This window comes from Hesperophylax consimilis, chromosome 6 (genome assembly GCF_061612785.1).
Source record: "Hesperophylax consimilis isolate HC1 chromosome 6, BYU_Hcon_1.0, whole genome shotgun sequence".
NCBI classification, from domain to species: domain Eukaryota; kingdom Metazoa; phylum Arthropoda; class Insecta; order Trichoptera; family Limnephilidae; genus Hesperophylax; species Hesperophylax consimilis.
The window spans coordinates 22,793,594-22,806,949 of record NC_142841.1 but is presented as its reverse complement, the minus strand read 5'-3'; the positions used below and the strand labels follow the sequence as shown (position 1 = coordinate 22,806,949).

The 13,356-nt window shown below is 35.4% G+C and overlaps 2 protein-coding genes across 2 annotated transcripts in view; one reads left to right on the top strand and one right to left on the bottom strand.

The window, feature by feature from the left end:
- Positions 1-1,775: 1,775 nt before the first annotated feature.
- On the top strand, positions 1,776-6,424 carry Vha14-1 (V-type proton ATPase subunit Vha14-1). Its single transcript, XM_089632456.1, has 4 exons — positions 1,776-1,921; positions 2,091-2,172; positions 2,424-2,629; positions 5,941-6,424. Exons 1-4 carry the CDS (start codon positions 1,868-1,870, stop codon positions 5,977-5,979), a joined length of 381 nt encoding a protein of 126 aa, XP_089488582.1. The 5' UTR covers positions 1,776-1,867; the 3' UTR covers positions 5,980-6,424.
- Positions 6,425-7,162: 738 nt separating this feature from the next.
- CAH9 (Carbonic anhydrase 9) overlaps positions 7,163-13,356 on the bottom strand; it is a 66,162-nt gene continuing 59,968 nt past the window's right edge. Inside the window, exon 5 of the mRNA XM_089632454.1 lies at positions 7,163-12,371. Coding sequence (XP_089488580.1) covers positions 12,144-12,371 — 228 coding nt within the window. The 3' untranslated portion in view covers positions 7,163-12,143. The remainder of the gene's footprint in view (positions 12,372-13,356) is intronic.

Genomic DNA, 13,356 nt, shown 5'->3' with positions numbered 1-13,356 from the left:
TTGGATTTGCTTTGATCTAATATACTACCCTGTTCAACTTACTACATAGTGGCAAAATTTGTGTAATGATGTGTGCCACCCTTATAATATATGTATGTAAAATGATGATTGGGGTGCTATCCTGCCTCACTGCGGTTTCTGTATGAAAAAACTGAGGATCTGGCATTGGGATGTACTCCGTGTCTTACGGGGGCTTGATTTTAACTAGTGTACCTGACAGAATACCTGCCCTGGTATTGCAGAAATAGCTCAGGTTGGAAAAAAGCGGTAATTCATCCTACTCCCAAGAAAGGTGACCGCTCCAACGTGGCCAACTACCGCCCCATAGCGATGACATCAGTTCTTTCTAAGGTGAAGGAACGTGTGATCAATGACAAACTGCTTGCACGCCTCGAGGAGAACGAAATTATCAACGACCGTCAATACGGATCTCTGCAGAACTGTTCGTGCGGTGGTCCTCTTGCGTATGAGAGCATGTTTGGAGGCGGTGCCTGGAACATCACAGTGAGACACAAATGGTCGGGCTGGAAATTTCGAAGCCCTTTGACCGGTTCTCGCACCGAGGACTTATCAACAAACTACCTTCTTATGGACTTCCTACATAACTGGGTACGTGGATTGCTGAATTTTTAAGTGAGAGTACGATTCAGACAGTTGCTGACAAGTTTCACCTCTTCCTCGCATTCAATAAATGCTGACCTTTTGACTTGTGCACCAATTTATTGTTACGCAGATGACAGTACCGTTCATGGTAACTTTTTGTTTGACAAGCCCTGAAAAGGCACACAAACTCCAACTACTCTGATGGCTTTAAAGTAGAGAATGGACAGTACCTCGAAAGGGTTTGTTCTAAGGGTAAAAATAACATCATCGAATTTAATTTTTCAAAAGACCCAATCATGTCTAAAAGGGATCAAAATGAAAATCTAGTCTCCTTTAACGGAAGCAATCTTCCCTACACGCATTCCATTGATATGCTTGGTTTAACTATAAGTGACCAGTTCAGCTACAGGGGCTCCATAGAAGCCAGGGATAAGTTAGCCTCTCTTAAGCTGAGCTTACTGTACGAAGTCTGTAGATGCTTGAACAGTACACAACTGCTAGCCCTTTACAAATTGTATGTCCGCCCCAGTTGAATTTGGCAGCCACCTCTTGTCTGGAGCCCCAAAATACCTTTAAAAAAACCCTCCAATCTATGCAGAAGCATGCTGTCCGTTTGATAGATTCTCCTGACTTAATACAGTTGTCATTTGCCACGTCAGAATGGGTCGTTCCTACGACTCGTTCTTGAGTTCAACAACTCGGGTGTAGAATAATTTGCCGACCTCTGTGTTTCCTCCTTCTTACAACATGGTCTCTTCAAGACCTAGTATCACTCTCCTTTCCACAAAAGACCCCCCACACAGCATCCTCAAAGGTAAATCATTTTCTTTAGGGCCTCCTGCGTGGAGTTAAGGTAAAAAAAATGTATTTTTCAATTTCTTTTTAGCTATCGATCGAAGATTCTAATTTACCGCCATTTCACAATACTGTCTACAGTGACGCCGGAATAATTTCCATCATGAAGGTACCTACTTGATAAAACCAAATCACAATTCAACATCTTTGTCTTTAGAATTACAAAATATTATTCATCATCAATTTTAAGCAAATCATACAAAATTATATGTTTTTAAATGTATTTCATTTTTTAATTAATTATTCAAAGAATTCAGTGTCTTAGGTGTTGCTATTGTTGAATAATTTTTTCCTTAACTCGAGATTCTAAAATCACGGAGTCAGGTGATTTGAGCTCGCGAGTCCGTCACTTGTCACAGGATTGTTTTCATTTCGAATTTATTGAACACTCCCTTAAAATTATATAAAAATGGCTCTCCACTCCGCTGCAAAGGGAAAATTAATCAGTGTTATTGGAGATGAGGTTAGTGTGCATTTACAAAACACGATTTAGATGACTGTTTATCCGTCAAATTAAAGCATTTTTAATTTCCCCATCGAATTGAATTTTACAATTTTTTCAGAATTTGCACGTATAAACTCTCAAAGTTATTAATTTTCTGAATACACAAAATACATATTTTTGTTTTCAGGACACCTGCGTTGGATTTTTGCTGGGAGGAGTTGGAGAAATCAACAAAAACAGGCACCCAAATTTTATGGTCGTCGACAAAAGTAAGTGAAGTTATTTTAAGCTGTCAGTGACATTTGGCGTACATAGGTGAATGTTAGATTACATTTATCTGATTTTTATTTACTGAATTCAACCTGTACATAACTTATGTTACCCTAACAGCAGATCAATGTACCCTAGTACCGAGAATGTTATACTTATTGACAATCTATATCAATAATCTATCACGGAAACTTGCTGCTGCTATCAAGAACAGTGCGAATATAATTATTTTGCACAATAATCTTTTCAGACACCGCTGTGAGTGAGATTGAAGATTGCTTCAAGCGTTTCCTGAAGAGGGACGACATTGACATAATCCTGATCAACCAGAATGTGGCGGAGCTAATTCGTCACGTGATTGACGGACACACGCAGCCCGTCCCCTCTATCCTGGAGATTCCCTCCAAGGACCATCCATATGACGCCAGCAAGGATTCTATCCTTCGTCGCGCCAGGGTAATTATTCTTTGTATTTATATATTACCAATACTAGACACAACATCTGTCTTAGACATTGTGTAATGCGGCGGAAAAAATTATTCAGTAAATGTCCAGTTGCTGGCAATGAAATCTCTTTTAATCAGGTGCATAACGCGTTGACACGCAGAGCGTATATCATTTATTTATTATTAAGATGCCAACTAATTTGTCAATGGCCTGATATTTGTAATATACATAGAATTTCAGACCAATCCATTTTGTAACTAAAACCATGAACGAACATAGTATTATTATGAATGAGGAGATCCTAAAAGAATTCCAGTTCAATGTAAGCATAATGAACAAGAAAGGGACATGAAGTGAAAGAGACACTTCGATGATTTGGAAGTGGGATGGTTAGAGGAAAGCGTTTCGGGATACTGTATGACATGCATGCAGAGGATTAGAAACAATTTCAAGGACGCCTAATGTGACCATACGTCCTGTTGTGAACTAGACCGTGCTGTGTATTTCTATTCTTACATTATCTAAACTTGATAATGTAGTTGTCCGTGTATGTATAATGATTTTCTATTTTTTTATTGTTTGAAACACTTACAGAGTGTTAACAATCATTACATTAATGAAATTGGCTCTGAGAGGTGCATATATATTATCACTCCAATTAAAAATGTTCACAGCGTGAGTAAATCAAGGTTTAGTTGTTACTAGGTAGAGATGCTACTAGTGAACCGAAACCGGTTGGTTTTATATATTGACAATACATACTATAAAGTGGTATTGAAAACATTTTATTTTTTTTTAAAAAGAAAGACAAACATTCCCGGGTTACGAATAACCTGACAATATTTGAAAATCTCCTACTACCACCACAGTAAGCTGAAAATGTTGCTTGTGTTGTGATGGAGGACTTAGCCAGCCGAGGAATTGAACACACTACGCCCGAGTGAGACCCAAGCGCGATGTCAATTCGGCCACCGACCGGATTATAGTTATTTTATTATAATTACTTTTATGTCATTTTGTTGATCTCATATTTCACGGAACCACTTAAAATCTGAGGCATATTCCAATAGTCTATTACTTTATTTCAACGTCTTTTGTGTTGTGTTTAATCAATGGATGTTGTCACGTCTGATGTCCCGTCTGATGAGCATGGACCCTTGTCAATCACCAGGACTATTATGGGGCTAAGGCAAGGAGACATAATGTATAAAAGCATTGAAGAACCTTGATCATGTTTGAAGGTGTTTGGAGAGTCCGCCAGCGGTGAGCAGGACGACAGGTCTCCACGAAATCCGTATGAGTTAGCTCCGGGTAGAGATTCAAGGGAAGGAGTGCGCGAAGCCATCCTCAATTAATCAGCATCCATTGAACGTTTAATGGGACAATGATGCTTCATCTTTGCGTCACCCCGACAGCATGCTTGGTAATCCAGTGTAGTCTCCAAGGCATTATTACTCTTCAAAACCACTCACAAATAAAACCATTTTTTATTCCAAATAACTGATTGTATATTTTAATCTCTTCAAACAACAACACTCGAACAAAGAACAGGCCGATCTCACACAGGAGTCAAAACGTTTGTTTTATGTTTGGTTAGTCTACACGGAAAAGCTGTATCCTTCAACATTTCAATCTCACCGAACAACCACACTCGAACTAAAAACCGGCTGATCTCGCGCAGGAGTCAAAACGTCTCTTTTGTGTATTGTAAATTTACACTGAAAGTCTCCGAAGGATCGGTTCATGGTATCCGCGTGATCTTTATTATTATTTTCAATCTACATTTTTTCTCGCAAAACGCCACGCGCACCGCGGAATTGTCGTCTCTCGTATTGTTCCCCAATCTACCTACCCGCGTTATTTTTGCTCGCCCGTCCAACCGATCGCAGGGCAGCCACCCGAAAAAATTCTCAACAAAACAATAATCAGGCACTACCGTGGCAATCCAAACTTGCACAATTCTTTGACGTTACAATGTATTTCTTATTTATTTTTTATCTATTAAATTAATGCCTTCATCAAAGAAATGAATCCATTCTGATTATTTCTTAAAAATTCTAAATATTTTTTTTTCAAGACTGGCAAATAATGTTTCTTGTGTCGTGATCGAGATGTTTTATCATTTGAAATAAGTTATCATGTCGTAGAAAGTAGATAGCATCAGTTTGTATTTTTTTGTGTTTGGTTACATCAATCTGACATTTCACTTGCTGCCGCCCCACGATTCTGTTACTTCACGCCATTTTGGTAAATCTTTCGTCAGCATAGAGAAAAATTAATAAAAATAAAAATCCTTATAAAATTAGTTCTATTTCTTGTCAACTTGCTAACAGACAGATACATTATTATCCACATTTCCTCAAAAATATTGAAGTGCAAAGTATGGAAAGGGCTACCCCAGGGCTCTGTAATCAGTCCATTGCTATTTAATATTTATATAAGTGATTTAGACATTGTAATCCCCTCATCTATCAAGCGACTTTATTTTGCGGACGATTTTCTTACATATTTATCACACAAAAATTTATCGCATCCTGCGAAGTAATTAAATTTGACCTTGCATAATATTAAAGTTTGGTTGTTGACAAATGAAAAGAATTTAGCCACCTCTGAAAACAAGTTAGCGGCTTTTACACGCAAAAGAAAACTGATCCACTTTACCGTCTCATTCTTCATTCTGTCGGTGTGGTGTGGAGGGGGAAACTTTTGACCATGTCTTCTTCAATTGTAAAACCATTCTTCTTTCAAAGGCATGTTTCGTTGACTTATTAAATCCCCACCAGTCTCCCCTTAGTATGATGTCCCTCAACAACAATACCTTGTTGTTTTCAGGTGAAAAAATTCAAAAAGCTATAATTGTTGATTGAAATACTAGTATTTATTGAATTATTTGGCGGTTAAAAATAAACTGGCATAGCACAGTGGTTCCGTGCACCTGACCGCCATTCAGAAGGTGTGGGTTCATTTCCTGTCGGCGCCATTTATTTTTTCTCGGAAGATTTTTTCAATTTATATTTGTTTGTTCAAGCTAATAATTTTTGCTTATAATAATTTGTTATCCTTAGTGCTTTGCATAAAACATTGTCTTGTAAACATATATTTAACTTTAATAAAACAATATTTGTGTAAGTTTACAATCGATTAGGGGTTTTGGAATGGCTTTGATGTGTTCTGTGAATTATCCAGATTTCTTCCAGCATTTTCAGTAATTCACTGTTAATGATACATCAAACATAAATTTCGAATCAAGATAAACATTTTCAGTGTACATAGTTGTAATATTGCCTAGTGATATCTAATGTAAATGTTTTATTTTCCAGGGAATGTTCAACCCAGATGACCTCGTCCGCCAACAATAATGTCCCGGTAGCGGTACTGTTGTATAAAGTAGCAGTATTATAATTCATTGTATATAATTTATCAAATATTATTTTCTTCATATAATACAACTAGAACCAAATACCATCATAGATCCTTTCGGCACACGTACAATGATTTGCCGACTTTTATGTTTCCTCCCTCCTACAACATGGGTATCTTTAAGACCCAGGTAAAATAACCTCTACAGCATCCTCAAAGATGACAATGTATACAGTTTGTATTAAATATAAAATGAATATATATTATATAATATACATAAATAGAATCAATACGTACGCTTTATTGATCATTCCATATTTAAAATACCATTTTATCTCAAATGTTTTCTCCTTTGCTTCGTGTTATTATTATTGTTATGCATTTTTAGTGTGCAAAATTTAGATGTTAAAAATTATAGCTGTTATTAAAAAAATAAAACACGCATTTTAGATTTTTTATTATTGATCTATACAAAGGACAATAATTAGTATTTATTTTCTGTGAATAGATAAAGGTCTCCGCAATCTCCTTATAATTTATTAATCTGTAAGAGGGTATTTTACCATCTCTCAGTAAGCTGTCGATTAGCGCTACTCGTTGAGTAACTATAATATCTGTTTTACCACTGCTGTGTATCGATACCCGTCAAGTAAATTTCTGTTTTACACTACTCGGTGCTAAATCCTACGATTAACTAATTAGGAGCTGTTTGTCAGTGGTGACACAGTCGCCGGTTTACTGCCTTGTTAATCCTATGATTAATGTTACTTGTTGAGTAATTACTCAAACGTTTACTAACAGGTGGTGAAATACCTCAAGTTAACACGGTTAATTAATATTATATAAATATCATCAAGCTGTTAAAAAATATGTTACTTGTAACAGCAAACCTACTTCATGTGAGTGTTTTATTTAATTTAAAATGAATTTTGTAACATAATATTCTGAAATCATAAAATCAATGTGAATAAATCAGCCAATAATTGTTTCTTGAAAATATTTTATTTTAAAATAGCACCCTAAAAATAAAAACTCTTGCATATTATAACAATGGTTTCCATGCTCAAAAGAAGTACATAATGACACATATAAAACTAAAAACTTTTAATTCATCATTAAAATTAAAGTTATTAACATAAAATATTTGCTCTGCCTATTTTCACCCAGGTTATATTTAAAATACTCCACACCCGAGGCCCTGAGGAAAATAAGTAATAATAATAGTTAGTTACAAACACATAAAATTGCCGTAATTTAGTTCTACCTCTGGAAATAATACATGTTTGTATGTAACTTGTTCAGCGACTAGCACTGAATAGCTTAACTCTTGAAACTATTATCACTTCTCTCTTCTTCTCCTTCCCTATTTACTCTACAACTGTAACTTCTATAAACTTTGGTAGTGAAGATCACCAGCAGCTGTAGGAAATGTAGAGAGACTGAAGAAAGACTGCCTGACTGGTTTTGAGGTGTCGAGTGACAAGTCAGTGCAGTGCCATAATAGAGCAACGACAGTTTGCAAATGATGGCGATTCTTGTTGATACTCGTTGTTACCGCTGATTTGTATGTTGTTTTACCGCAAACGTATAAATTAACAGAGTGATTAGACTGTTTTAAACAGTGAAGTTTAGTTGATGACAGCACTGACTTCGTAATTTGGCTGTTGCACGCTCAGACCTCACTTTTCATGTCTTTAGGGAATGGAAGTCATATTTGTACCCATAGACAATAGAAAGGGAGACATAGATAATATGACCACGAACAATCAAAACAGCAAAGTCGTGAATTAAGGGCGGAGGCAATGGTGTGTAGGTAAAAAAAAAGGTGGGACACTGCTGTTATTAGCAGTATAGTATGGATAATGTTGGCGACACGCGTTGTGCGCCTGGTTTCATACTAATATGGTTGATGGCCCATCTCCCAACATTTCTATTATCTAAGAAGACTAGAAGGATATCGGGGTAGTCATGTTGTGAAACCAGAAGACATCACCAAACACCCAACGATAACCCTGATGAAGCTCAAAGGATTGACGATTGGGCTGTTAGTTGTTGCTCTCCACATTGTCACCAGTAAATCACCAGTCCGCATGCATCAGTTTTGAGATATCTAAGTTTGTATGTTAGAGAAATTTTTTTATTTTAATGTTTGAATTCTTTTCTATTATGCTGGTTCGCATTGTATGGTGTATAGGTTTTTATGTCGTTCTCTAAGACTTGATCTTTATAGGTAGAAAAACCAATCTATTCAGTAATATATATCTTATGTACGGGCGCAAACCAATAATTCAACTCAATATTCAAAATCGCAACGTGTCAAAGATGTTTTATTCGACAATATTAGCTATCTATAGGTGTGAAGATTCTATACATATTTTGAGAGTACCCATAATCTTATTAGAATGCTTTTAATTTTTTCCTGTTATTATTCAGGTAGATAAAACTTTTAATTTTCTATTACATAAACTTTTAAACTGTATTTTTTATGTTTTTGTTACATAGTAACATTTGAACATTCAAATTTGCAGTATCTCAAAAATATGCACTGTGTTTTGGTAATTTATGCCTGAACTGCGACGATATATAAAGTTTATAGTTAGCAACACCAACCCGTCTACGATTGGGCTGTTTTCTAAAGGATATGCATCACTATGCAATTTACTCCTAGTCAACAAATTCCTACCCACTTTTATCTTCTATTTATGGATATTTTTCTAGAATCTTTAGTAATAATAACATTTCTTCAATAAACTAAATTTCGTTTAATTCTCAATCTTTCGTATCTCAGTTCGAAGTTTGTAGTGTTAGGTTTTTATCGAATTAAACAGCCCAATGTATGTTTCATAATATTACTTGAAGTTAGCGAGCCCTTAGGCCTCTTATAGTAAATCATAATAGCTTAACCTACAAGATGTTGATCTTCGTTGCTTTCAATTTTATTAAACCTTTATAAAATGAATATCATCTTAATAATGTATTCATTTACTCTACAAGAATACCAAAACCACCTCAACCTAGGCCAAGACACTGAATTAATATATCAGGCCTCTTATTTATTTAAGATCCTCCCATATAATTATGTTACAAACCATTCATCCTTATATTAAGACCACTGAAGAGATAATACAGTGCTTTATTCTAGTATAATTAAGATGTTTTAAAATTGTTTTGATGAAGTAGTTATAGGTAGGTATAAGGTAGAATGGCTTATAACATTATTAATTATATAGGAAGGAATGGGACCATGGTTCCAGGCCCTACCCACAAACAGGAACTAATCTGGTTCGTAGATGGGTCCAAGATGGAGGAGGGAACAGGGGCCGGGGTCTGTTTAAATGGTTCCAAGAGCTAAGATAGTATTCCCTTAGGAACACATTGCACTGTATTTCAAGCTGAGATGGAGGCCATCTTAGCTTGTGCACAGGAGAACATATGTATCGGGTACAGGAATAAGAACATGGGCAAATGCTCTGATAGCCAGGCAGCCCTAATGGCACTGGAAAGTAACCGATTTGACTCCAGACTGGTGATTTAATGCAGGACAATTCTTGAAGAATTTGCTACCATCAATAAAATAACCCTGATCTGGGTACCAGGACATAATGGAATTGAGGGCAATAAGCGGGCTGATGGACTAGCAAGGAAAGGGGCGAAAGCACCTCTTGCGGGATCCAAGCCGGCCGTAGGAGTAGCAGCTTGCCACACAAGAATACATATTGAAAGGTGGGTCAAATCCCGACACTGGGAGGAATGGGAAAGTGCACTCGGAATGAGGCAATCCAAAGTACTCATAAACGGACCAGACCCAAGGCGAACCAGACAACTACTCAATATGGACATAAACTCACTGAGGGAACTGGTAGGACAACTAACGAGACACTACCATCTCAGGAGACACATGCAGTTGTTGGGAGTGGAAAACACCAACAGATGCTGGAAATGTGAAGAGGATGAAGAGACTCCAATTCACCTTTGGTGCCAATGTCCTACCCTATTGGGAACAAGGCTCAGATACCTGGGAAGACACATTGTAGAACCAGGAAACATAGCCAGATATCCAATAACAACCCCAGTGAAATTTATAAAAGAGACCGGATTCAAAGTTATAGTAATTAAGGATATTAAAGGAATGAGGTAAAGCCCAAGTAGATGATAGCACAATGGGCCTATGGCCTAAGTGCTCACAGGAACCTTACATCAACCGTCTCCTATAATTAAACAAACAAAATGATATAGAAAGATCTTATATAAATAAGAGGCCGATAGATTCAGAGTCCTGGCCTGGGTTGGGGTGGTTTTGATACACTCATCTGATTGCAACCAATGTGAAAATTTTGTAAAAAAATGTCAAAACTCTACACAAGAATCGTTTATTTACTTATTCTAAATGACACAACATTGTGGTTTGTTTATAAATTCATTGTTCTTAACTTCTAATATTACATATTAATATGAATATAAAAATGAGTTTCTTACACCTACAGTAAAATTTGTTAATTATTATGTCTATATTAAGATTAATACTTCTAAATTGTAACACATTTGTGAATGTAATATTATCCCAATGTTAACATTTTAACTCTAATACATATGCTACAAAATATGTATTTCTCTTACTTGACATATTTATTTGTCTTAGTGTTTATTTTCTTACATCTATTTACGTATGTGTTTCAAATTTTACATTTGTGTTTAATAACTACTTTTATGAATAAGCTAATCACATAATGAAGGTTTTTAAGATGTGATATTATTTCAAAAAAATTTACACTTACAAAGTTTAGTGATAAAATGGCACATTAGAAATCCCTCGGCAATCCAATTTTAAATTCGATACATTTTTCTTTAATATATTTATATAGCACCTTCAATTTGCAATAATATATTTAAATACCTACCTTGTACTGCATAATTATTATGTTTTTTTAATCTAGTAGAGTGCTTAGTTTTCAAAATCGTTCTAGCTTAATGATGAATCGTTCGGTAACTTATATTTATAATTACTTACTCCATATTTCAAGATAATCTCATTCTCTATTTTTAAAAATAAGAACATAATTTTATAATAAGATAGAAGAACTATAAACATGTCACGTTTATTTATTTGGGACCAGGGTTTAACCGTTCTATCACCCTAGAGTTTTCACCCTATTCAGCTCAGTCTGAAGATGCCCGTAACGAGGTAAAACTGGTCCCAAGCATAAGTAAAACAAAACAATAATAATACAATTGTTTTTTTAACAATAATATTGCAAAAAAAACTGTAGACCGCGGATTGATGTAACTTTGAGGTTGGGAGTTACTTTTCACACGAATCGATTTTTAAAAAGATTTTTTCTGCTTTTTTTTAACTCTTCAAAACTTGTACAAATCTGGCAAAAAAATTATTTTACGACCACGATATTAATTTTTTCATCAGAGGTTGCTATGGAAATTAATTATTTTAAAAGATCACAATGGTAATCAATCAAAAAATAAGAGGTAAAAATAATCAACCAAAATTAGCTCCGTGATCGACCGTTTGGGAACCCTTGCCATAGAACACGTAGAATTGTTTGATACTGTGAAGGAAATTCTTTAATTCAAAATTATTAATCCTCCAGTAAATCTTTCAAATATTTTAAATGCTAAACATCCCAAGTTAAATATTGAAGCAATGTTTAAAACTATGAATCATAATGTATTTTGAAAACACAAAATGAAAATGGTTATAGCCATAAGTGTAATTAGAACTCGGGACCATCCCGGCACAAACCTTCAAACCTGCTGTGTTTCTCCAATACATTATTATGATGCTTTTGCAATTTATTATTAACATTGTTTAAAATTTCATCAGCTAGTGGTTAAAATAGACACCCTGATCAAAAGTTATTTGTTCAAACTCAACAACCAACTCAGGCCAGGACACTGAAAAGTCGGCCTCCTATTTACATAAGATTCTCCTATATAGTAATGTCATATAATGAGAGGCCTACTTGATTCAATGTTCTAGGCGAGGTGGAGATAGTATTGGTTCAAATCCCTTTTTTTCTCAAGGGTTTTTCTAACAGATACAATTATTTTATCATTGTTTTTAATGTCATTATGGAGCGCCATGCGTTTTAAAATCTTCTACTTAAATATTCTTAAAAAAAAATTTTTTTATCAATTTATATCGAATTCTTTACTCGTCATCATCAATTTCGTTTTCTTCGCTTTCATCATCAAAGGACGCATCGGGGCCCAACCAGTCCCACTTGGTGTAGTGGACATTGTTGTACTTGATGAACTTGGCCGAGCTGCTGTGGACTGTTCGGACGAACACCCGTCTGTTGTAGAGCGGTTGTAGATGTCTGAAGTTGTCGACTATCATGCCGTCTGAGCTATCCGCCAGCTGACGGAACTTCTCCATCTGGAAAAAAGAACGATTTATTGGTTTTTACACGGGGGCTAGGTACGTTCCACAGATCACCATATTAAAAATACAGTAGCTAATTTATAGGAAAATCACTCCAGGATGTCGAAATGAACAATGTTTATTTCGTTCTTTCTTGAGTACCTATCGTATGCAGGGGGTTGGGGAAAATTTAGGATTCTAATACAGATTATCTATCGAAGCGGCAGAACCAATGAAAGTTATGAGTTTGGTGTGTAGGTTGAAATAAAGGCAGGGCGCTACTGTGCAAAGATGTGATTTTGATTAGTATGGGTGAACGGAGTTGGCGACACTTTTGTGTGCAGTTTCGTACTAATATTGGCTCAGGACCCATCTCCCTTGTTTCTATTACCAGTGGAAGTGACAAACTGAGGAAGAGGTGGACTGACTGTGTGGAAGACGATTGATCTAAGAACTGTAGACAAATTTTTAGAGAAGGCCAAATCCCACTGTGGGAAATAGCGGCGTGTTGAAACATGATATCTTCTTGTACGTATATTAAAAAAAATCAGCTTGCATATGTTTGCGCTCGCAAAACTCTAAAAGTAGTCGACTGATATGGCTGAAATTTTCAAAGTTTCTTCTTATTGGTGCCAGAGGTATTTTTTTGGTTGAATTAGGTACTTGGCAAACATTAATTGTGTTATATGAAAGTAAAGTAATTTGTATATTGCAATTATTGAAGAAATAAATTTTGTTTTTTTATAAAAACCACAATTTTATTGTAGAAATAAGTGAAAACTTATTTTTTCATAGACGTCTTTCTTCGTCATCTCTTTTGCACATATTCGAAATTTTCAACCTCTTTTTAAATAAAGATTGCTTTTCCCAAATGAATTGAGATTTCTTATTAACGGTATTTTGCATTTAAATTTTTAATAGGATTGTTTTTAAAGTTCCTAATGTCAACATAATATGTATGTATTTGCTGCAATGCATTCAATCACAATGTCTTCTCATT